Below are 25,986 nucleotides of genomic sequence, written 5' to 3'. Positions count from 1 at the left end.
TGATAAAGAACAAAAAAAAAAAAAAAACTTTTTTTGAAAAAGTTTTCTTTTTTAAGTTGCCTGAATTTCATGTTTTTTTAGAGAAATTACATTAGGTTAGTCAAAAGATTATTTGATTTGTCGTGCAGCAAAAATATGTATAATTGATTAGTTATTATTATTATTATTATTATTTTTTTTTTTATGTGTCGGGGAATCTCTTTAAGGCAGGGCCTTTCGGACTCACATTTGCAGAGTAAACCTCGGTCCTGTGCACTGCACCCTTGATTAGTTATTATATTACTTAATAAACTGAGCACTCTAACTTAACAATGTGTATGTTAAATTAATTTTAAAAAAGGAATTTTTATTCTCTCTAATGGTAAAAATAGATAAAGAAACAATATTTTAAATAAAATAATAAAACTGGATAGTAAAAATGCTTTTATGGAATGGAGGTGATTTCAAAAAATTGGATGCTAATATAAAAAAAATGTGTTATTTAACTAAATATTTATTGAGCTGGATATGAATGCCGTGAAGAGAGATTATGGAACTCAATTGTTTTGGACAAGTGGATCACATATTTTAGGCTAATTAGGGCAAGTGAATATCGCAATCCTCTCACTTAAACTATTTTAATTTTTTATGAAATTCGAGGCCTAATAACAAGAGATTCTCATTCTTGTTTGACAATGATTTTGAAAAGAGAAATGATAAAATTTGTCCGAGTTTTACATAAGTTTACAAATTTAATGATTAATCTACTATTGAATTTATATATATATATATATATGTGTGGTTAAAAGATTATTTAATAAATATGGTTGTGTAGCATGTATCTTTTAAAAATTGTTTTATGAATTTTTGTTTGAAAAATGTTCAATATGATATTAAAGTGAGAAGTATTTTTTGGGGGTACATCTGTGTTTTGAATTTTTTGCTGATAATTTTGAGAAATGTTTATTTTTAGTTTTGAAAAAAAAAAAAGTTTTAAAAGTTCAAAATAAAATGACAATATATTTAACTATGTGATAATATATTGATAAAAAAAAAAGAAAAAAGAAAAGAAAAGGAGGTGATCAAATATATTCCATTAAATCTTGAATGGCTAATCTGACCATAGAAAATTAGAAAGGATACTGATTCCTCATTCCTGATTCTCATGAAACGGCGGCGTCTCAGTGTAACGCCTTGACAAAAATGCAAAACTGCGAATGTATCTGGACCGCTCCCTAGTCCACCAATCACTGTACTCGAATTCACCGCGGTCAATAATTATCCGGGGCCGTTAAATATCGAAGAGAGAGAATTCACATCAGTCCCTCAAAAAATCGCGGCTTGCCACAAGCTTGCCCCTCCCCTCCCATCAGATCCCCTCCTCGATAGGTCAGCTCTCTTTCTCTCTCTCTCTCACTCTCTCCCTCAAATTCATAAGTTCCCCTCTAAATCTATCGTTGATCTTCGCCGATCTTATCCGGTAGATCGGTAAAATTAAGTTCATAATTTGCATGTAAAAATTAACGGATATTCATATATTGTTTTCATTTGTCGATCCTATTGTTTGTAAGATCTCTTTTTATATTGTTTCTGATTTTCGTTTCAATTTTGAGTTCATTTCCGCGATCGGAGAATCTGATCGTTGAATTTTAAAATCAAACGGATCTGTTTGAATTTCTCGTTAATTTGTGATTATGAACACGCTTTTAGCGTAAAATTTGTATCTGCAGTTTGTTAATCGGTCCATTTGTCCGATCCGAAACTACTAGGGCTACATATTCGATTTCCTCGTTATAATTATAACTATGTTAACTAGCTTGTTTTGTTACTCAGATTCTTTATGCATGTAGACGCTTTCGTTTTTTTCTTTTTCTTTTTATATTTGATTATTTTTTATTTCTATTTCTTTTGGAATCAGAGCTGAGTGATCGATAGGCAGCTAGCGAGGGCTAGAGCAAAAGCAGGGATGGGGTTGACATTCACGAAGCTATTCAGCAAACTTTTTGCGAAGAAAGAAATGCGAATTCTGATGGTTGGTCTCGATGCCGCCGGTAAGACCACCATCTTGTACAAGCTCAAGCTCGGTGAAATCGTCACCACGATCCCGACTATCGGTGAGTATCCAATTTCCATCCTGATTACTTTCCATTTCGTGGAATTATATTTATGTGATCGATTTACTTTATTTTCTTCATGTCCGATGTCTTACTGCTATAGAAGATAAAGAAAATAAAATAAGAAATCGCTTTGTTTTTAGATATCGTTGTTTGCAAGGTCTTTGTGGATGTAGTTCCTATTAATATAGGTAAAGTAATAGACTCAAGTTTAATAGATGAAATATTATGTTAGATGGAACGTAGTCATTTGGGTGGGACTAATGTTAGCTTTAAGTGAATTGCATCTTTTAAATATCATGATTTCATTTATTCCGTGTGGAAATTTCTAAGAGAATCCAGTTTTATGTGATTGTTTATGATTTGCGAATGCTGCAGTGGAGTCTGCTATATGTGATTTCCCCTCATTAGTTATTGTCGCTTGGGAATCTTTTCTTGGTTCCTTGAAATACTTATATATTTCCTGGGTGTTCGTAAATTTGCTTTGATGAATTATCTTTTATCCCTATTTGTGATTCAAATGAAGGTTTCTCAATGAGTTTATTTATTGAATAATTGGAGTTTCTCTGTGCAGGATTTAATGTGGAGACAGTGGAATATAAAAACATCAGCTTCACTGTTTGGGATGTCGGTGGTCAGGACAAGGTACATGCCTTTGTTTTTGTGTCTGTAAAACGGTTGTGTACAGTTATCTGCGGAAATTTTGAAAAATATGTGGCTGTACGCATGCCTGTGATATTTTGAGTTGTACGGCATGTTTTCTGTTATTCATGTTTTGTGCTTCAATGAAATCCAATTTTCAATGATCAAATGATCCTTTATCAGTAATGTTGGATAAGTTTCAAACTTATATGTTTGATGACAAAGTTGATTATTGTATGAAAATTTGGTAGTTTTTTTGTTTGGATTTTTAACTATTTGTGCACAGTGGGGGAAACAGTAATTCACCTGAATTTAAACATTGGGAGATATACAATTTGAATATTACGACATGGGCTTTAAGCACATATATATGATGCGTTATCACATAGTGGAGCAATAATGTAAAATGGGTTCCTTGGAGATAAGTAATGAAAACATGTTTGTCATTCTCAAGCTAATGTTGCGTATAAATGTTTGTCATGCATCAGCACTCTATTCTAGAGGGTGATTGTTATCATAACAATTTGTCATATTTTTTACAGAAATTATTAAATTGGAGCTTGTTTGTGTTTATTTTGTTAAATAATGAGTAATCAGATGATGATTAACTGACATAATTTCCATTAAACAGATCCGTCCATTGTGGAGGCACTACTTCCAAAACACTCAGGGTCTTATATTTGTGGTTGATAGCAATGACAGGGATCGAGTTGTCGAGGCAAGGGATGAGTTGCACAGGATGTTGAATGAGGTATATTACTACTTTTGATGTATCTGCCGTATGCTTTTCATGTTATGCTGTGATCTCCAAATTCCCTCTCATATATCCATCTTAAGTAGATTGACATGGTTGAGGTTGCATGCCTCCTTGAATCTGTTCTAGATTGTTTACTGCTGTGGATTCATATTTGTGAAATATTAACTACTACTTTGTGCTTATTAATGTTATTTCACCAGGTTCTGTTCCTCGACTCTTTGTAGTTTCTTATGTGACATGTTTTTTGCTTAGTGAACTACTAGTGCTCCATTTTTTTCACACCATTTTTTTTAACAGGAATCTGATAACTCTTTTTGAGTTTTAACTTAGGTTGTTTCCTTGGTTCAATATTCTTTCCTTGACATAGAATTTCCTGCAATTACCTAAGTACCTCTTAATTGGTTCCTTTATAATATGGTAGAACTCTTTTTAAGTTCGTGGAACTAGTTGGAAACTTGTTTGGAATTTAGATTTTGTAACATCCCAGCCCCACATTGGGAAGATGAGTACCTCACATGGAGTTGGTGGCTTATAAAAACATCCATGGGTATTAAGTACCACATTGCTTACTTAATATGTGAAACTAGACTTTATGAGTGATTTTAGTAAAGTTCCATCTTGACTAGTCATTTTGAGCTGATCGCATATGTGTGGCTAGTGCTTTCCCCGAATGTTTATAAATGGTATCAGAGCCACCTAGTAAGGCCATATGGTATTGGAGAATTGCATAATGTTGCTCTATGAGGACATCAAAGGTTTAAGGTGGGGAGATTGTAACATCCCAGTTTCACATTGGGAAGATGAGTAGCCCACATAAAATGAGTGGTTTATAAAGACACTCATGGATGTTAAGTTTCACATTTTCTACTTACTAGATGAAATTGAACTTTATTAGTGATTCTATGAAAACTCCAACTTGACTAGTCATTTTAAGGTGATATTGTTTATGTGGCTAGCTCTTTCTCTGAGTGTTTATAGATTCACTCATGGAGGCTATATTCAGGTATTCGTTTGCATAAAAGAATATAAAAAAGATCTAGGTTTCTGTAATGCTTTGATTGCTTTTGGTCTTTTGGTAGCATTTACAAAATCAACCAGCACTGCAGCATCTATTCTACGAAGATTTAGTAGGACAAGTGGTTTAACCTTCCCACTGTTACAAGTTCCTTATTGGTTGCTTGGTGAAATTTCTGTCTCATGTTTTACAGTTTTTGGAGGTGTGCGATTTTGTTGAGCTATGTTCATTTTCTGTTTGATTGTGGTAGGAGTTCTATTAATTTAAATGTTAATCTTGTTTCAGGATGAACTTAGGGAGGCTGTTTTGCTTGTATTTGCCAACAAACAAGATCTTCCCAATGCAATGAATGCTGCAGAGATCACTGACAAGCTCGGTCTTCATTCTCTCCGCCAACGTCACTGGTATTTTTTCTCTCCCCCATTTCCACCTCGACTTGTGTTATTTCTTGGATGTTCACCGTGGACAAGGATACCAAATTTGTTCATTTTCCCTGGTGCTGGAAGAATTGTTTCAACTGACATAAAAGATTTTTCTTTTCCCCGTGTCAATCTGTCTTTTCTTTACTATGGCTTTAGCTCTTGTTGATGCAATATGGTGGTCCATTTCAGGTACATCCAGAGCACATGCGCAACTTCTGGAGAGGGTCTGTATGAGGGTTTGGACTGGCTTTCCAACAACATTGCTAGCAAGGCAAGTACATGAACAAAGCTTGAAAGCTAATAAATATAGAAAAGAAAGTCAATGGATGCATAGCACATAAGAGTCATTTAATGGCTTAAGCTGCCATGTAATTGTCCACAAGAACTCTGGAATGGAAGATCCTTCTTCATCTTAAGTCATCTTGGGTTCCATATGCTACGTTTGCACTTTTCCTTTCCTTATATTACAACACTTCCTCCCTTTCTTTTCAGGCATGAGGCTTTAAAGAATTTTGGTCTCTGGCGATTTGGGAGATGACAGCTTCCCCCCCTTTTCAGTGAATGTTGTAATAGAAGAATGTTTGGCTAGACCTTTTTATATATATCGGTTTGTATGGTTGCTACTTTAGCTAAATGCTTTTAGCTGTAAACCAGACTTTTTTTATGTTGCTACATTCTCTTTTGGGCATGGCCGCACTTAACTAGCTATTTTTGTTTGCCTTCTAAATTACTGGTGGAGGCACTTAACTTTTATTCTCCTTGGGGATGGATGACCCATGAGCACGTGGAAAAGCATTGTGAAAAGAAAAAAGAAAAAGAGTACAAATGGATAAGTTACGCCATGAAAAAGAATTGTAGGGAGAAATGATAGAGAAATGCCTCTTTACAATTTGTTAACACGTGTTAGCACGTGACTAGACGATATTATAAATTTTTTAGTGCTGGACAGACTCTAATAACTTGTTGCAAAAAGTTCTAAGTGATATAACATCATACAAATTTCAAAACATTATGGACTTGTCACATTCTTTTCTTCATTTATTAGTATCTCCAAATGTTTTACTTGCTTAAACAATCCAAATCGGGAAAGCGACGTGAAAATATAGGATGAAACAGGAAAAAAAAAATCTACTTTATGTGAGAGAGGGAGGGGGACGTTTTGAACAGATCAACGTATAGATGGAAACGAAACAATTTTACGAAAAGTTATAAGCAAGTTTGTGGATTGATTTTCGAAAAAAAGAAAGAAAAAAAAAGTAGTGTATTATTTAAACAACTTCTAAATAAGCAAGCTTAATATATAGGATTTCTCACTTTCGGATGAAAGGAACTATACCTACGTACCAAGTACATCGATGATTCCATGACAGATTAAATGATTACAAAACTAGGAAAATTAAATGATTACAAAACTAGGAAAAGGACTTTGCACGTGAAATTATGATGATGCTTCCACGGAGAAATTCTTTCCACATGGTAATCTATGTCGTATATTACATCTTTATCCTTTTTATCCTTTTTTTTATTTTTTTTTATTTCACTGTTGATCATAATGACATGGTCTAGAATTCATTGAGTTTATTATTATTATTATTATTATTATTATAATTTTTAAAACAATGGCTGATCTAAAGTTATTACATCCTACCACATCAGTACAGTAAGATAAAAATGTTATATATGGCATTTTTCTTTGAGTAATTCTTTAAGTCATGTTTTTATCTCATAATTATTTCACAAAATTAACGTGGTAGTTTCAACTAACCATTAAATTAATTATTATTTAAAAAAATAAAGGAGCGTGATCCCATTATAGAATAGTTATAAAAAAAAAAAAAAAAATGATTGGAATGGCGGGATGGCCCGGATCAACATTTTGAGATAAATATAAAATAAAAATGTGATATATTGCATTAAAATTTCTCTTTTTCATAAGAAAAGTACCAAATGTTTATCCTTTTTGCTCACCCCTACACGCAAACTTATTTGGTCATGCATCAGTTCCATGTCTTGCACGAGACTTGGCCAGTGGCCACTCCATTGATCACGTCATATCATCGTTTAAGGAGGATGGGGATTGGAATTAGTTGCAATCTTCTACTCGATTTGTAACTCCTTGATTGCAATTATGAAAAGTTGTTGTATATATATATATATATATACTTGTTGTTGGATCACCTGAACTCCATTCAAAGGTCTCTCTCAGTTATAAAGGACCCTGGTTTTTTCTATAAAATCTCAAAGCCGTGTAGCACTTAACAAAATTAAGCTTTTTTTACGGGGTTAAAGTCTAAAAACGATAAAAATTACAAAAAGAGGCAGCATTCATTCGTAGTGGAATGGTTGTCTGGTTACTTTTATTGTCTATAATCGAAACACAGCTGGATCGATCCTTGTGAACCACAAGATGATCATGTGGTTGGAGTTGAATGTTGTCCATCATATCAAAATGTTGCAGCCTAGTAAGGTTACTGTCTGTGTTCACATGATGTTGCTTAGCAGCTAAGCCGAGGGTACTTGCTTGCTAGCCAGAAATTTCCGGGCATCACCACCTTAACCTTTTCTCTCCCTTCATGAAGACAACAGAAATGTTTCTCAGTAGGGTAAAGACTCGCTGGAGCTACACCTAATGTCTACAGTATGGTTGCTTTAAGCCTTTAATGAAGACAATTATACAGGTTTCCTAGTCTGTCTTACACTCACGAAATGGCGCGTGGACAACACCCTCCAATAAGAATTGTCCTACTAACCTTAAAAAAAAAAAAAAAAAAACATCAATTTAGTTTTGAATTGATTCAAGCCATCATTTATTTAATTTTTTTTTTTTGGAACAAAGAATTTGGGTTTAAGAGAAAACACACGTGCCCTGTAAGTAGTGGGTTAAAATTCGAAAAGCAGCTTAAGGAGAGCCACAAACAGGTTTCTAAAATTAGTATAATTTTCATTGAACTTTTGGTAATGTGTCAAATATGTATATAATTATCAAACTATGGGAAGGGGAAGTTAAGGAAGAAGACTTTTTTCGATATAGTTTGATTATGGTGATGATGATTGATGATTATAGTTAATAATTTTGATTAACAGGGTTTATAAGTAGTATTAGAGTTTAGTCTAAACCGAGAAGCCGGGTCAATAATGGCTATCTGTCCTTTTTTGACTTTCTTTTGTGTTGTGTGGATCAGAACCAACCAAATCTTATCTGATTAATACTCTATCTTTCATAAGATCGATGATCTTTTGACTAACACTATAAGTAGAAACATAAGTCAATTCTAGCTAGTTAACTTGTTGATTGATCTCATTTTCTAAACCATAATATTGTTACTTATTAGCTACATTATGTTGTACGTCCTTTTCTTAAGATTTAGAAGCTTCAAAAGAACTCCCTTAAAGAGAAAATTCATTACCCTTCAGCTATTTAATTATAATTGTACCCAGCAGAGATCTTTTCTTATTTTCGAAAAAATATAAATGGGCTCCCATGATTTTAATTTACTTTTTCTGTTTTTTTTATTCGACTTTTAACTCCTCAAGTTTTGTTTTGTTTTTTTGTTTTTTTTTTTTTTCAATTTTCACTTTACTATTTCTGTCCAAAACTGGGATTAAGCTCATTAATGCTACAAAGCAGTTTTTGTCACATTAGTTTTTTTTTTTTTAAAAAAAAAAAAACTTTATTTGAACAACAAAAAAAAAAAATGTAGATGAGAAGGGGTGGTGTGGCCACCCTTTTAGCCTTGCAGGGTACGGTGCATGTGGCGGCCGGCCACCCCCTAGTAGAAGAGTGCCTTGTGTGAGCACCCCAGGAAGAGGGGATAGCTCCATCCCCACTGTTAATTGGGCAGTGGCCTGCGTAGCCACACTTAACAAATGGGGCACCCCCCTCCCCTTCAAGGGTGAAATGAAAAAGTGGTGAATGTCCTCTTTTTTCCTTTTTTAAAGAAATTAAAAACCAATTGAGTAAATTAAAATTGGAGAGATGCTAGGCTTACACAATATTTTACAATAATAATAATAATAATAATAATTAACTCTTAGAAAAATGATGTGGCAATCATAATTGTGCAGCATCACTTTGTAAGACAAAGTATTGTGTTAGTTATTAATTCTGAGAAATGCTATGCCTCATTTTCCATCTCCTAACCATCTTTTTATTTTTATTTTTATTTTTTTAAATGGATTCAAATCCATCATTGAATTTGTAGGTCTATATGTGGGTTCTACATATTCAATGATAGATTTAAAAAAGATATGCATGAAGATAGTTAGGAGAATAAAGCCTTAAGAACATGAGATTCTCAGATAAAGCCTAGCTAGCATTTTTCATTTATTTCAGAGACGTGGAAAGGAATCTTCAACATCGATCGTCTTCATCGTCTTGAAGCAGCATCGTCTTGAAGCGGCATGTCTATATACGAATGGGAGATCCACCACAATTTTGGGCACCTAGCTTTTGTGAGAAAGGCTAGGTAGGGCCTACCACCCCGGCCCTAGCTATTCAAATAAAATTTTGGGTGTTCAACTACTTATTCTGAGAGTTGAATTTCAAATAAGTTTTTTTCACAAAAGTCATCCAAATTATTAATAATTTGAATAGTTAATTCTTGTGAATTTCAATCTTTTAACATTGTAAAAAAATTTATATAAGATTTATCTATTTAAATAAATTTAAAATTATTCAACCACCACGTACTCCAGAAGATGGATCTTTGGCGAATTCTCTCGCATGCATTAATGAAGATACTTGTCAGAAAAGTCGATTGCTGAATACTAGAGTCTGTCCTAAGCATAGCAGTAATGACGTGCGTAATTAATGTCACTTATGCTCCTCTTCAATCAACAAATTCTTTTATTTCAAGGTTAGAGTGTTAATTAGAATCATGATTTTCAGTGCTAGCTAGCTAGATAATTGCTAAGATACTTTTCTCGAAGGGTATCAGCTTTGACTGGTCTAGGTATCGATCTAGCTAGATCAAATGGATAATCAACCCACCAGAAAAGTGTATATATATATATATATATATATATATATATATATATATATATATATATTCCCATCTATCTTATTTAACGTCATTTAGGTTAATATGTCAACCTCATAACAAGAGTATCGAGCAATTTTAGAACATGCATGTGACGAATATTGATATATGGGTTATATAACTTATAATATTATATTCAATAATACAAGTGTTTTCGTACCCATATATTCATACACTAAAAAAGGTACACATTTTTCCATTGGCACACAACTTTGAAGATCATCAATTCACTGATGGCAGTTTACAAATAAAGACGGAAGTGGAGCCCTTAATTATTGACTCCCTTTCTCCTTCATCTTCATGTTGAATCCCTTCTACAATATTAATTTGAACATTCTGCAGCCATGCATGCACGTGATTTGTAATAAATATTTCATTTCATTTTCACTGATTTTTTTTTAATGCACAGTATATGCTTACAAGTTACAAGTGCGTGTTTTCCTACATTATACACATTACGAATTATGTTTTAACTAATCCACCCCCCACCCCCCCAAAAAAAAAAGGCATGCATGCTAAATCCACTAGGTTGGATGACGCAGGCATATACATAAGTTAAGCTGCTAAAAGGTTAAACCTAGGCCCCCCCCTATAACACTGATTAATGGCTCAATAATTGTCTTATACGTACACTTGCTCTATAAAAGCCCAGCTACCCCTATCAATTAGCTCTCATTATCTTTCTCCACAATTCTCTCTCTCTTTCTCTCTCTCACAGAAAAGATGGATAGGAATAGACCGAGCAACTCATCCCAAGATGTTGAAGTGAGAAAAGGGCCATGGACCATGGAAGAAGATATGATTCTGATCAATTATATTGCAAATCATGGTGAAGGCGTATGGAACACCCTAGCCAAATCTGCTGGTAACCCCACTTCACCCTATCATTATCTTTCAAAAACCTTTTTTTTTTTTTTTTTCCTTTTTAGCAGTAATTAAACCTAGTGATCATAATAATCATCGATCCCAGGTCTAAAACGTACCGGAAAGAGTTGCCGGCTCCGATGGCTAAACTATCTCCGACCTGACGTTCGGAGAGGTAATATTACAGCTGAGGAAGAGCTCTTGATTGTGGAACTGCATTCCAAGTGGGGAAACAGGTGCGTTCATGTTACTTACGTTAATCACGACATGCATATATATATGTTTTCCAGGAATAATTATTAGTTTTATATACCTTAAAAGCTACAACCTGCGGCCAGAGAACTTCTTCGTTGTTTGCTCTAGTAGTTTTGACTAGAGAGAGAGAGAGAGAGAGAGAGAATTTTGCTACGCAGGGTTTGGTGGTGTTTGAGGAAAGTGGCCGGCCACCTGAAAGGCCTTTGCAAAGATCTGTTCCAGAAGTTCATTGGGATCCAATCTGGATTTTTCTTGATTTTGGTTTCATATACACTACTTGTTATCCCACTATTACGATTTCGTCCATACGGAAGGACGATAGGATTTTGCTTAAAATGGTGCATGCTTTTCCTTTCACCACTTTTTCTCTTTTAGGTCTTATAAATGATGGAGCTAGCTAGCTAGCTAAGCCCATATCTTTTTCCACTTCACCTTTAATTCCTTCCAAATAGTACAAGAAAAATGCTAGATATTCTACAAATTTTCTACAAGTCTCCTATAAACTAATGTAGCATCTTAGTTGAAAGTCCCTCATGTCAGCATCAGTAGATAAATATTGAATAGAATTATAGTATCTAACATTTAAAGTTGTTGACGTAATTTGTAAAAAGTATGTTATAAATTTTGTAGCGTATGTAGCAATATATACTTGTATATAGCATCTCCTTACTTAGATCCCTCAAAGACAGATTGCATCATGAAGCATGTAATACCTTTTGGTTGATCATTTTTTTTTCCCCAAAAATCTAATTAAAATGATTTAGGAAAATATCAGGCTAGGGCTTGTGCACATAATTATTTAATTTTTGAAATTATTAAATTTACTATTTTTATTAATTTAATTAAGTTGATAGATAAATGGTGATTCATAGTGTAGTCAGCCATCCATGCCCTGGGGTTATTTAGGTCCATACATATAGAGGATGAGATCGATCCCCACTCCATGGTATAAATTTGATTCGTAATGATTTTATAGCTTCTCAAGAAAAGAAAACAAAGAAAAAGTGAGTACTCCACATCCCAAAAAGGCTATAAAATATATATCTAAAATTTCTTGTGGGGATCTTCTTTACCAAAGGTAATTATATTCAAAGCTCTATTATTTTCAAGGTTCCAAATCTACTACGTACAGTTGTGGACTGAGCAATAAATATTTTTACCATTTTAGGCCGAACCCATATCAATTGGTCCCATGTTAAGCTTCCTTTCAGAAGAAAGAGAAATTCTCCGAAGTAGACATAAAAATAGCCTGGTCCCAGTAGTGATTCAAGGCACCCAAAAGGATGGCTGCATGTCTGCATGTGAGCAGAGGAAGATATATATGATCACAGCTCATATATATCAGCTGTGATCCATCTGATTCAGAAGATCCACTTTACAAAAATCTGCATGAGCTCGACCTTGAAGAATACCTACCTTTTAAACCGCCCCACCTCCTTAAATGTCGAACATGACCAGTTTCCTGACCAAATACTAATAATAAAAAGAACAGAAAAAAGAAAAAAGAAAAAAAGAAGAACAAGAACAGGAAGAGGAGTAGAAAGAACCAACTGTCTACCTGAGGCATTCAGAAACCAACTGTCCTTATATGAAATCACCATGATTTTGGATTATGGAACATGACTTGTAATAAGTCATTATAATGTTTGTTTTTTCTTTTAAATATATTCGGCCCGTTATTAGTGATGATAAAGAAAGTGTAGGATCTATTTGTATGGTAATTAATTAAAGTAAAAATTGTAATACCTCAAATATTTTATGTTGCAATCTATAACGTTTAGTTCTGAAACAACGTAACTTCTTTAATTTCCTCCATTCATATATATATTTGGAATTCTGGATTTACTTTTGTTAATTGCAATTATTTATTACCAAATAAATAATATGACTCTGTTCATTGCTGGCAGGCTCACTGTCAAGGCTGCTATATATATATATATACTTTAACTGATATATTCTGATTTATTCTTCATATATAGGGTACTGTAAATATATCTCAAAGTGATGCTTCCAGCATATACGATGGATCATATTCATAGCTAGCCAGCAACTTTCTAATGACACATTGGATTTTTTTAATTCAAGACTTGGTTGATTTTTAGTTGAAGTTAATATTCTGTGAACCTTATTTTTTTTTTATATATATAAGTTATTATGTGTTGGATACAAGAAGCAAAAATCATTATATATTCATAAGCTGTAATTTTGTCCTACGACTTACTTGCTAAATTAAGCATGCAGGTGGTCAAAAATTGCAAAGCATCTGCCTGGAAGAACTGACAACGAAATAAAGAATTACTGGAGGACTAAAATCCAAAAGCATATTAAGCAAGCTGAAGAGAATTTATATGGACAGACTTCTGATCATCAGGTGAATGAGCAAGCAAGCTCAAGCCAAGCTTCTAGCATGAATATTGATCCCATGGAAGCCTACTCTCCACCAATATCAATATATCAAAGAAATATGGAGCCTATTTTCCCAGCCCCTTTACCCGCCGCTGAATCCAATGACAGCTATTGGAACATGGAGGACATCTGGTCTATGCAACTACTTAATGGGGATTCAATACAATGATAATATATATATGGTCCAAATTATAATATATCGGTCCAAACTATAGTTTGAAATCCTGTGTTTTGCTTGTATTAATTGAAAGTAATTGGCTTATAATTAATCACTTTGACATAAGTGAAGGAACACAGAAAAAGACTGGTTGATTGTCATATTTTATAAGTAGACAATCAACTCTATATATATATTGTTGTTAATTAACAAAAGCTATAATTCCTACTTTAATTACGCTGTTAATTACTTGTTTTATATATATATTTGATTGCTTAAAAAAAAGATTGAAATTATAAGTTAAGATTATATATGTCTGGTTTCCAATAGATGTTGTTGTCACGCATGCGATAGGATAAGCTTCTAGCATCGACAATCGACATGAATAAAGATCAGCATATGCCCATCCATCAACTCCGGCCAAACTGAAATTAAACCATTAGGAATTTGACACGTAGAAAGCCAAATTAACAACTATACTTGTCATGTTCCATCTCTGCTTTCCATGAATATCCGTTTTCGTACATAGCATCGCAGCATGAAGCCTGACGTTTGGCTAACTAGTGCACTAGTAGCAAAGGAAGTTTTCTTCACGTTCTCATAAATTCACACGTGCACTCTTCAAACATGTTTGTACACGTCACACGCCTATGTTCACATTTGTTATTAAGCACTATTGAATTATAACCATTCTCTACAACCTCCTAAAGCCACCGACTTAAAAAGAGAAAGGGTTTGCAATTGCAGGGGATCAATTTGCTTGCTCTAGGTAGTTACACGAACTTATAATATGAAATTAGCTAATTAGGATCGAATGACCTAATTCGTTTAATTAAATGAGTCGGATTTTAATTCACCTATATAATCATTTACGGTTATATTCATGTCTCAACATATATAATTCAAACATGACATGCGACATAATGGTTGTCAATTTTTTATGTGACATACAAATCCGGCACAAACCTAACACGAAATTTGTAGATTAGGGTTTGAGGGATCTGGCCGTTTAATTAAATGAGATGAATTAAGGTTGACCTATATAGTATTATATTTATATGATCACTACAACCTAATTGGAACACACGAAAAGTGCGTTTTGGTCATTTTAGACTTTTTGTTCAAAAGCTCTTTTTGACTTAAAAACTCTATCTTTAAAATGCAATCACAAACAGACTCTTTTAGTCAAAGTCGAAAACAAAGTGTTTGCAAGAGATCCTCAAGCCTCGCTCATTTCCTCCGAAATTTGCAATGTCTTTAATTATATGGGAAAATGATAAAAGATAATAATGGTTGAAGGCTTTTCATTGTCGTCCTACGGAGAGATCTAATATAATATATAATCTTTGAGCCACTTGTTCTTTTCATGCACATGTTTCACGTGCGAAAATCATTCCAAACAGAAACATCATGTGAACGATAAGGAAAATTCACATGATGGGTCGGCCTTGAGTGCTCATAGCCTCATAAAGCGTTGGAAAATGATGATCTCCGGTCCCATCTACAATTTCCTTTATCATATATAATAAACCTTCTGCAATATTTTGCTAAAGGAAAATGTTTAAGTTAAACAATTATAATCTAGTTTCATATATATATATATAGTTGAAAAGTAAACCATTAATTATTTAAATTGATAAGTCTGATTTTTTAATTTATTATTCATCAATTATAAATAATTTTTCAGACGACGGACTGACGGGGCCCTCCTTCGTGAAGAATTTCCGATGGTTAAGATAGTGATCATAGGCTTTTTAGAGAGAGAAAACTAAATTCTTAACTGTTCTTATAATTGGCATCCTTAACAAATGAAGGATGTTATTAGAAAGTGTCCAGCATATTAAAGGAAAAGATTGATCACGACATTGATTGTTGCATATATATGGGTATGGATTAGTGTTTATAATTAGCTTCATTCATTTGTAAAGTAGTCGTGAGGACCCACAAGTAATTTGGACGGAGATTATGATTATGATTGCTCATCAACATGTGGGATGTTGGTCCCCAAGAGATAAATCAATCAGCTGAGACCACGCCTAATGAAACGGAGGTCACTAGTTTGAATCTTCCCTCCCCCATGTCCTCTTGTACAGACATGTAAAAAATAAACATGTGGGATGTTGAAAGCTAAATCATACGCAAGATGAAAGACAACTAAGCTTTAATTGCCTCCATTTGTTTTGTAGTAAAATGTGTCTAAATTTGTTTTTCATATTTTCTTGGTAGTTGGTATAATTAAAAAGCATAAGAAAAGCTTAATTGGTTATGTATGTTAATGTTTTTTAGAGTCTTTTTTTTTTTTTTTTTTTGAAAATAGATTATGATATGACGACATACAGATTAAATTAGTTTTGAGTGTTTTATTTTTTAATTGTTTATTAATATTTTTTTTTTAGTTTTTTGAAAAGATAAGACAAAATGAAGAAAAAAGTGTTATCATACTAAACTTCTGACCTCTTCTGATAATGTTTTTATTATTTTTGGAATCTTCTTGCTTTTTTGAGCAAAGGCATTAATAACAAATTCAAACATAAAATATTAATCATTTTCACTTTTATATCACATCAAAACGTTTTTTTCAACTAAAAAACAAAAACACCATCTAAAAAGTGTTACCAAATACTAAACAACTTATATTAAAAAAAAAGAAAAAAGTAAATAACTAAGTAATTATACTTCCTTTGAAACAAACTAATTTTTAAATCATCTTTGTGCTCCTTTCTATATATTATTATGTTATGTCACGTATGCTTGCAACACACACACACATATTATTTTTTGTGATGATACCCCGGGTTTTACTGGTTTAGCCCGACCAGTACCCAGTAATGTAAAACTGGGTCGAGCTGCGGTAACGAAGGCCTCTGGAGAATGATGGGCTTGATGGGCCGTCCAATAAAAGATTACTGGGTGAAGCTGATTATGTATGGGGCTGGCTATTGCCTCTCGGGCTCGGGGTAATGAATAAATTAAATATTTTTTTCCACATGAAGGATAAAATTGGGGACCTTTTTTCTTTGCCACAACCAAAAAACACCCCATCCACAGCCAAGATGTGAAGAGCTGGTGTGCGGCAGAGGTGCGAAGGAAGCCTCATCCACAAGTCAGTTACGCCCTGACATAATCTCTAATCTCTAAATCCTCTCCAAGTTCATCTTGATCATCATTCATCACAACTTCCAATAAATATCCACCACCCATTATCCATATTATCCACCGCTAAATTAGCACGTTCCTTTCGAACGTGGCAGCACATGACTGGCCGGATCCACCTTCCTCTGGTCCCATTCAGTGACTCCTGTAACCTGATTGGGGCCCAAAGATCGGACGTGTCCCCACCTTCGAACATTCAATATACGGCCCTGATTGATTGATGTTTTGACACACCCATGCACTTAGAAGCACCGGAGTCGTCAATAGAGCATTTTGGGTCATAAAATATTGGATTAATAGCGCTTACTGTTGTTTAAAGTAAGCGCTAACCAGAAGACGTCTCAATTCCCTTACAATAATATGTACGGAATTTGACACAGAGAGAGAGAGAGAGGGAGAGGGAGAGAGAGATGGGAAGGGCATTTGTGTATGTGATTCTGGGGGGAGGGGTGGCAGCTGGGTATGCAGCGCTTGAATTCACAAAGAGGGGGGTCTCTCAGGGTGAACTCTGCATAATCTCTGAAGAATCAGTGAGCTAATTCTCTCTTTCTCTCTCTCTCTCTTTTTTTTTTTTTCCTCTTTGAGAGTTCATTGGGTGCACATCGTTAATGGGTATTTATGCGTTTTTTGCAGTTGGGTAATCGTCAATTGTCGTATACTTTTATGTAGCCTTAAAGTCGTCCAGAAATTTAGTTTATGATTGATTTCTTTTCTTTCAGGATTGGTTTGTGCGAGATATGAATGTGAATCGTTGATAAATTTAGCTTATGAATTTAAAAGAGGGCGTTGGTGCACTCTCTATTTTGAAGATTGTTGAGTATTCTGAAGAACAACAGCTTACGTTAGTTTGTCATATTCTATTAGCTAAATGCCAACAGTTTTGGGTATTTAGAATAGTGAATTTTCGATTCCAACACATGCTTAAATACCCACGAACATGTATATCTCTAATTTAAGTTTAAATTCTTGTTCTGTTTGTTGCTTCAAGCAAGAGTTCTAATATTTTTGACGGAATTTCAAATTGCTTAATAAGTATAATGGCATCAATCATGACATCTAATTCCAACACATGGTTAATAGCTCCTTTGATTCTCCATAATGGCCATTATATTTTAGTTTGCGGTGATGAGAGTTTAATGCGAATTGGATGAGAGATTTTTGAGAACTATAGTTATGCCATAAAAATTGGGACATATATTGTGTGAATTGGAATTCCTAGGGACAGAGCATGACATGGAACCTTATAAGCCTCATATGCGCATGAAATGATTCTTGTAGGATACTAAATATTGGACTTCTCATGTCTTGTAATTTGTTTGAGTTGTTTGTAAGATATGAGTTTTTTTTTTTTTTTTTGTTGGTAATATTGTAAGATATGAGTTAAGTTTATTAAGAAAACATTTTTATTTTTTATTTTTAAAGTAAATAATGTTCTGCCACATTTTCTTTGTCAGGTTGCGCCTTATGAGAGACCTGCATTAAGCAAAGGATTTTTACTTCCTGAAGGTATGCATTCACATCATGGATGATAGAACCTTGTGAAGTGACTGTTGTCTTCGTTCTTTTTAATCACCAGATATCTGACGCTTCTTACCACGAAAGATGAATTCTGCATTTGTTAAAAAATGGTCATGTTAGTTGGGAACTTGTCTCCTGCTCCTACCTGTATAGGAGCATTATGTATTATATATTAATTTTAGTGTTTTTGGTTGGCCCCTTGGGAGGAAAATTACTAAACCTTGAGCCTTGAATCCAGAGGCGGAAATGTTCCCCAATTTTTTAAAATGGCCCTATAATTCTTTTAAAATCAAATTTTTACTCCCTTAATTGTGTTTTTTAATTTCGCCCCCGCATAGCTAAAATCCTAGTTCCACCCCCATGCTTGTATCTAAAATTTTGTTCATGAGGAACAACCCCCCGCCCCCCCCCCCCCCCCCCCCAAATAAATTAAAAAAAAAAAAAAACTGCTGTAGACTGTAGTGCTTGCTTAATTCTTTAATATAAATTATTACCTCAACAAAGTATAATTAACCTGGTAAATTAGCTAATCATGTATCAAACTCTTGCTCTGTTGGTATCTGGACATCAATATGACATTTGCTCAAGGGCAAGAATTCTGGAGTTTTAGGCTAGCACTTTGTGTAAGGTGGAAATTAATTTGTTTCCTAATTCTCAATCGATGTGCAAATGCTTATTATTTTTTGCTTCATTTTTTTCCTATTTCTTTCATCTTTCTCATTAAATTCATATCTGAATTGGTTACTGAACAAGTGCTAACATGCAGCTCGTTCACCCCTTTCATCATTTCATACATGCGTTGGTGATAATGAGGAAAGGCTAACCCTTAAGTGGTATAAGGAACATGGTAATCATATTAGTATGCTTAAGCGGCATTTCTTTTCTGTTGATATTCGTTTTTTATATGTATTGTGTCGGTTGATTGGAATCTTGTAAAGTTCGGTGTATGTTTCTGCTCGATAAAAGAATTTATTTTTGGAATCTGGATCATTTTTTTGTAGGAATTGAATTAGTTCTTGGAACTCGAATCAAGTCGGCCGATGTAAGGCGTAAGACATTATTAACAGCTGCTGGGGAGACTATAAGTTACAAGATTCTCATCATTGCTACAGGTGCTCGGGTATTAGAACTAATCTTTAATAGACTAATATTTATTTTGCTTTTAATAGTAAGCCGGTGTTATTAGTAATCAATAAATGCATATTGCATATAGAAGGAAGAAGCATTTGCCCTTGGGAAAATGACAGATATGCTAAGGATATCGTTTTCCATTGAATTTGGTGATAGTTGCAATGGCAGGATCACTTCCCTTGGACAAATATGAAATTGGAATTATACGGTAGTGTGCTAGATGCCTAGGTCTAAACATACACTAACGGATTTTTTTAAGAGCTTATGCCTTGATTTGTTTTTCTCTTTGTTCCATGTTATAAATAAGGCAAGATCCTAATGTCAAAAGAGTTCTTTGATTTTGTCAAAATAGTAAATTTTGTGTAGATGTGTTTGGCCTATCAAATTGTCAGACGTTCTCAACTTTTATCCATATGAAAATATGTGTGGCTTTCTGGCTTTAATTGATTAGTCTGAGTTGATTGTAGGCTTTGAAGCTTGAAGAATTTGGAGTGAGTGGATCAGATGCTGAAAATGTGTGCTATCTACGAGATTACAATGACGCAAATAGGATTTTAAACTTGATGCAATCCTGTGCTGGTGGGAATGCTGTTGTCATTGGTGGTGGCTACATTGGAATGGAGTGTGCTGCATCTTTGGTGATTAATAAAATAAATGTAACCATGGTTTTCCCAGAAGCACATTGCAGTAAGTGTCTGATACTTCCTTTTACTTGTTTATTGGATCCGTTAGTTTACTGGATAAATCTGTCCAAGGGGTAGTTAGACGTATTCTGGAATATTATTGTAGTCATTTTGGTCATTCTTATATATTTTTTTCAATAAGATGACTGACTGATGAGAATTTTTTTTCTATTCCTTCTTCTTTTTTCCTAATGATGCAGTGGCTCGTTTGTTTACTCCCAAGATTGCAAGTTATTATGAAGATTATTACAAGTCCAAAGGAGTACAATTCATTAAAGGAACTGTTTTGTCATCATTTGATATTGACTCCAATGGGAAGGTAAATGTTATGCTGCCTTGAGAGGATCTCTTTTGGGTTCCATAGTAGAACAGAAAGGTGGGGCAGAAGTCCCCAAGTTTGAAATGTGAAAAGGTTGATACCTTTGACGACTTTTATATCCCAAATTAAGGAAACTGGCTTCAACTAACTGGAGAATAGGATGTCTATGGTCATTTCTTAAAATGATAATAATACTCATATTAGTAATAATTGTTAATTATCATTTATCCAAAAAACTTAAGCCAATATAAAATAATGAATTTAATAATCTAATTAATATTCTCTAACACCTCCCTCCCCCCTTCTCATGTGTAAGTTCAAACTTATTCTGAATAAATAAGACCCATCAAATGAGATATTTAACTAAAATAGAGGTCATTGTGGAGTAGAGTTTGAGCTTAGAACTATTGCTATTAGATTACCATTATTCTAAAAGTTTAAGCTAATAAAAAATAATGAATGTAATCATTTAATTAATATTTCTAAGACTAACAATATTGATAATAATAATTATAATATAGCAACAATAATAGTAATTTTCCTTTTTAATTATTTAAAAGCCAAGTCATATTGTTTCCATACTAGCAAGCTAATATGAATTGTGCATCCATTTGACCTTTGAAGTGGCTTTTTCATCATTTAATTAATATTGTAACAACTTGTTATAGGTCACTGCCGTTAATCTTAGAGATGGAAGTCAGCTACCTGCAGACATGGTGGTTGTGGGTATAGGAATCCGTCCAAACACAAGCTTGTTTGAAGGCCAACTAACTTTGGATAAGGGTGGGATCAAAGTGAATGGAAAGTTGCAGTCGAGCAACAGCTCAGTCTATGCTGTTGGTGATGTTGCAGCATTTCCAGTTAAACTATTTGGTGAAACTCGCAGGCTTGAACACGTGGACTCAGCTCGAAAGACTGCAAGACATGCTGTTGCTGCAATAATGGAACATGAAAAAACGGGTGAATTTGACTACTTACCTTTCTTTTACTCCAGAATCTTCACAATGTCTTGGCAGTTTTATGGGGACAACTCGGGGGAAGTAGTCCATTTTGGGGATTTCTCAGGAAGTACATTTGGGGCTTACTGGGTAAGCAAAGGTCACCTCGTTGGATCTTTCCTTGAAGGTGGAACCAAAGAAGAGTACAACGCTCTAGCCAAGGCCACCAGGCTCAAGCCCGCGATTGAAGACCTGGCTGAGATGGAAAGGCAGGGTTTGAGCTTTGCATTGACGGTTAGTCAGAAACCGCTGCCGTTGCCGCCTGTCGATGTTAGCGGTTCTGGTGTTGTTCTGGGAAGACCAATTTATGCTTTCCATGCAGCTGCTGGTGTTATTGTGGCTTCTTCAATAGCTGCATTTGCATACTGGTATGGGAGGCGGCGCAGAAGGTGGTAAACAAACTGTTTTGGTTGTGGTGACAGCTGAAAGGCTATTGGTGTTGCTCATTACAATCTGTGTAACCGCGTTATAGCATTCATAGGGCTAGGAGATTTTTAGTACTTGATCGTAGCTGATCATTGTTGTTCCACAATATTATTTAATACAAAATTACATAATCTTTATAGAAAATTGGTAGTTTCTCTGATATCTCTACTTTCTTTTGTGAATTTTGTGACAGAACCAGCCATTTACAACACTCACTGGTTGAGGGGAAGAAATAGTGAAGTTAATTTCAGGTTCATCATGCAAATGCATCATTACTCATTATCATGACGTTGAATGAATTGAGTCATGAGTTTGCATTTTGCAATCAGTCCCTGAATCTATTTCTAAGGTCTTAAGCTCCTCAAAACTTGATTAGGAAAGACGCAATCCGTCTGTGTCTTTCCCATACTATATTTGCCATATGTCTTTTATTTTTTTTATTTTTTATCAAAATAAAAATATTAACAAAAAAATTGAATCACAAAAGTAATTTTGGGTTTTTATGTCACACGCTAATAAACAGAGCCTATAATGAGCTTTTGTGATTAGGGTTACTATTCGAGAAAGTTTCACAAGGCATCTTTCAATTTTCTGCTGATTACACAATGCTCAACGTGGCTAAATCTTTGACTAATTCTTAACTATCCTCAATGGTATCATCATGCCCTTTGCAGTCATTAAATTGAGATGACTAGGGTAGGTGTTATTGCGATGCTTTGGAGTCATACAAAAGAAATGTTAATACTCAAACACAATGCATCCAACCAACAAGAGGGCATTTGGTCTAGTGGTATGATTCTCGCTTTGGGTGCGAGAGGTCCGGAGTTCGATTCTCCGAATGCCCCTACTTTTATTTATTTTTTCCTCCAAGGCCACCCATCTCCGAACCAATATTTTTAGCACTCCACAAGGGCATTTTCGTCAGCCAAAATACCAAAACCAAAGCCTCGCCTATATTTTCCAGAGCCCCGTATATCCCTTATCCTATCCTCTTCTCTCTTCACACACCCTCTCTCAGACTCTCGAAGAAAAATGGCGAGCACTCTCTCAACACTCACACTTCGATGTCTCTCTTATCCTACGCCCACCTCCTCCCCTTATCCTACGCACACATCCAAACCCACCACCTTCCTCACCTTCCCCTCCACCCCTCTTAGCCTCACCCACCGGTTGACCCATCTCCGACCTATCTCCGCCGTGGCGGCCCCCGAGAAGATCGAGAAGCTAGGAGCAGAAATCTCCGGCCTCACGCTCGAGGAGGCGCGCGTGCTTGTTGACTACCTCCAGGACAAGCTTGGCGTGTCCGCCGCGGCCTTCGCCCCTGCTGCCGTTGCCGTAGCCCCCGGCGCGGGCGCCGGAGACGCCCCCCCGGTTGTCGAGGAGAAGACCGAGTTCGACGTGGTAATCGAGGACGTGCCCAGCAGCTCGCGCATATCGGTGATCAAGGCGGTCAGGGCCCTCACGAGCCTGGCGCTCAAGGAGGCCAAGGAGCTCATCGAAGGCCTGCCCAAGAAGTTCAAGGAGGGCGTGTCCAAGGACGAGGCCGAGGAGGCCAAGAAGCTGCTTGAGGAGGCCGGTGCTAAGATCGGCATTGTTTGATTTTTGTTGCTTAGTTCTTGTGATTTGAGGGTAGTTATGCTAGTAGTTTGGCGGTACAGTGGAATGTGATTGATTGTTGTTCTTACTTGAATGAAATTTCACGGTGTAATGAAACTGAGTCTCCGTGCTCACCTTGTGTTTGTTGAATTGCAAAAGAGAATGAATTTGTGAAAATGAACTGTATTTCTTAACTTGGATAGATTCTACAAAAATAGGCTATTCCTGAAATTTTAATAACATGCTTTGAACTTGGAGATTTTAGTATTTGATGTCAGATTATTGCATTGTGTTTTTCAATTGCGCTGAAGAGAAGTTAGTGTTTTCTGTGGGTCTTTGATAAGCGTTAATTTCACAGTGCGATTGAATGGCAGAGGAGGTTACATTAACATGTCTACTATGTTCTTACAACATCTTGCTGCGTTGTTGCAATGTTTAGGAAAAATTAAGTACACACTTCCTTTTTCAATGTATTTTTTGGTGATTACCTCAAGGGTTTCAAGTTTATGTATTTGATTTTAGAATAGCCGAGTGTCATTATTTGCAGTTTTGATATCTGTATCTTAATAAAGAATATGATTACAGCTTATATGTATATATTGTTCGAGTCAAAACCCTAATATGATGCATTGAAAAAGGAGTTCAATTTCTTAAACTATTCGATGGTTTTTCTCTCATTTCCCCAATAAGATTTCTTAGGTCTGAAAGAGAGCACATCTGAGACTGAAATCTAACGGAGAGGAATGAAATTCCAATTTCCAAGCATATAAACTAACTCATAAGTATAAGTATAATGATGGACAAGAAACCAAATCTTCAATCTTACTATAAAAATAAGTAGAGAAAAAAAAAAGGTTGTTAAGTAAATAGTTAGAAAATCGTGAAAATTATTAAAGGCCTTGGATAGAAGTTAAGAAACTTGTGTTGTGGATTTAGTCTGGATTAGTGTTCAGTATGTAAAAGGCATGTAAATATATTTTTATTATTTTAAAACTACTCTTACCATTTCCAATTACCAACCTATTTACAATGTTTCTCAAATTTTTATAGTTGCAATTGATCATCTTTAACTACTTAATCCTTTCACTTACCTTTTCGTTGAGATTTTTTGTTAACTCCAATTAAAAATATGACGCGCGAGTCTAAATGATGATAATATTCTTGCATAATTTTATTTTATTTTTTTTTAAAAAAAAAAAACCCTGAAAGGAGAACTATTGTGCTCCATTTTCTCTTGCCTAAGAAATTCAAGAGTTGAAGAGAGTCCCTCGGCCCTTTATTACAGTCGATATATGAGGCCAACCTAGTCCACTTGGGCAGTTGCCCATAGATCTCCTCTATGAGCCGTGCTTGGGATTAGCACTTTCCCCGAATATACCCGGAAGAAGTGCTGCCAAGTAATCTTATAAGTTTTTTTGAAGTCATTTCAAATGTAATGTAGCTTTTAAAATTATCCATAGATCAAAGTTTAATACATTACATCTCAAATTTAACGGTAATTTTAAAAGCCACATCACATTTAGGAGGATCATAAGATGACTGTAAGAGGACTTGTAACATTACTCCTACACAAGTATTAGCCTTTTTTTTTGTTTGTAACAAAAAAATTTTAAATCTAAAGGCATGGTTTTATTTTTCATACATCTTGTAGGGATATAAATTATAATGGACAATTTTATGTCACTTGTGAGTCACATATATATGCCTGCATTTTTCGGTGGAAGTGTATAATATATAGTTTGAGATGATTGAATAAACTTTTTAAAGTTTAAAAAGTACATTGCAAATTGATTGGTTTTTATTGAAAGGGGGTGATAGAGTTTTCTTTCAAACTATAACTTAATCTATAAAAATGTTACGTGTCTTTTTACATGTAAAAAGTGTAGTTTTTTTTTTTTTTTTTTTTTTTTTAAATGATATAAGACTTTTTTTTTTTTTTTGTGGTAGATTTCATAAGGAGGGCGGTGATTGACGGTGGAGAAAGAGAAGCTGGAAAACATCCAAAGTGGGTTGCAAATTTTATTGGCTAACATTATAAAACGATCAAAAAGTGCCACATAAGAGTCATCGCTTTCCACCGTGATATGATGCATATTACATATAGCATGTTTACTTTGGATTTTCTAAAAAATTTAGGGTATTCAATCATTTAAATTTACCTAAGTTTGTAATATTTGTTTTTGAATGTTAATTATTATTTGTTATAAATATTAATTTGAAAATAATTTTTAATATTAATAAATCTAAAAATAAGTTTATAGAACGAGAAAATTGGTCGCACGACCATTCAAACGACATCAAGATGGCCACTTGACAACCTTTGACCAGCCAGCACAGAGTAGCTAGGAGTAGGAGCCTAGGATTGTCACATTAAACAATAAATTAACTCATAACGAGAGAATGCAAATTTATAAAAAAAAATATATATTTAATGTTTTAAATTATTTGTTAATATATATATAATTTTTTTTTGGACCAATTAATATATTTATTTTGATAACATAAAACAAAA

At 34.6% G+C, this 25,986-nt stretch overlaps 4 protein-coding genes and 1 non-coding gene across 9 annotated transcripts; all 5 read left to right on the top strand.

The window, feature by feature from the left end:
- Positions 1-1,258: 1,258 nt before the first annotated feature.
- On the top strand, positions 1,259-5,611 carry ARFA1B (ADP-ribosylation factor A1B). Of its 4 annotated transcripts, XM_059593569.2 has the most exons (7): positions 1,259-1,368; positions 1,898-2,093; positions 2,668-2,738; positions 3,367-3,486; positions 4,793-4,911; positions 5,119-5,200; positions 5,422-5,611. In XM_059593569.2, the coding sequence occupies exons 2-7, from the start codon at positions 1,946-1,948 to the stop codon at positions 5,425-5,427; spliced, it is 546 nt and encodes a 181-aa protein (XP_059449552.1). In that variant the 5' UTR covers positions 1,259-1,368; positions 1,898-1,945; the 3' UTR covers positions 5,428-5,611. The 4 variants fall into 4 exon arrangements, with proteins under 4 accessions (XP_059449552.1, XP_059449548.1, XP_059449549.1 ...); XM_059593565.2 differs by lacking the exon at positions 5,422-5,611 and having other exon boundaries at positions 5,119-5,212; XM_059593566.2 differs by lacking the exons at positions 1,259-1,368; positions 5,422-5,611 and adding an exon at positions 1,376-1,467 and having other exon boundaries at positions 5,119-5,212.
- Positions 5,612-10,660: 5,049 nt separating this feature from the next.
- Positions 10,661-13,690, top strand: LOC132182684 (MYB-like transcription factor EOBII). The gene is made up of 3 exons (XM_059595998.2): positions 10,661-10,833; positions 10,939-11,068; positions 13,329-13,690. The coding sequence occupies exons 1-3, from the start codon at positions 10,692-10,694 to the stop codon at positions 13,660-13,662; spliced, it is 606 nt and encodes a 201-aa protein (XP_059451981.1). The 5' UTR covers positions 10,661-10,691; the 3' UTR covers positions 13,663-13,690.
- A 3,187-nt stretch (positions 13,691-16,877) lies between these two features.
- MDAR4 (monodehydroascorbate reductase 4) lies at positions 16,878-22,040 on the top strand. 2 transcript variants are annotated; one of them, XM_059596496.2, is made up of 7 exons: positions 16,878-17,333; positions 18,258-18,309; positions 19,088-19,168; positions 19,323-19,441; positions 19,920-20,139; positions 20,336-20,454; positions 21,123-22,040. In XM_059596496.2, exons 1-7 carry the CDS (start codon positions 17,214-17,216, stop codon positions 21,846-21,848), a joined length of 1,437 nt encoding a protein of 478 aa, XP_059452479.1. In that variant the 5' UTR covers positions 16,878-17,213; the 3' UTR covers positions 21,849-22,040. The 2 variants fall into 2 exon arrangements, with proteins under 2 accessions (XP_059452479.1, XP_059452480.1); XM_059596497.2 differs by lacking the exon at positions 19,088-19,168.
- A 611-nt stretch (positions 22,041-22,651) lies between these two features.
- On the top strand, positions 22,652-22,723 carry TRNAP-UGG (transfer RNA proline (anticodon UGG)). Its single transcript has one exon. It is a non-coding gene; the product is annotated as a tRNA-Pro (tRNA).
- Positions 22,724-22,841: 118 nt separating this feature from the next.
- On the top strand, positions 22,842-23,624 carry RPL12-A (ribosomal protein L12-A). Its single transcript, XM_059594966.2, has one exon. The coding sequence runs from the start codon at positions 22,911-22,913 to the stop codon at positions 23,475-23,477; it is 567 nt and encodes a 188-aa protein (XP_059450949.2). The 5' UTR covers positions 22,842-22,910; the 3' UTR covers positions 23,478-23,624.
- The last annotated feature ends 2,362 nt before the right edge of the window (positions 23,625-25,986 follow it).

The sequence above is a fragment of the Corylus avellana genome, chromosome 5 (genome assembly GCF_965113065.1).
Source record: "Corylus avellana chromosome 5, dhCorAvel1.hap1.2, whole genome shotgun sequence".
Classification (NCBI taxonomy): Eukaryota; Viridiplantae; Streptophyta; class Magnoliopsida; order Fagales; family Betulaceae; genus Corylus; species Corylus avellana.
This window is presented reverse-complemented; position numbering and strand designations above follow the sequence as displayed.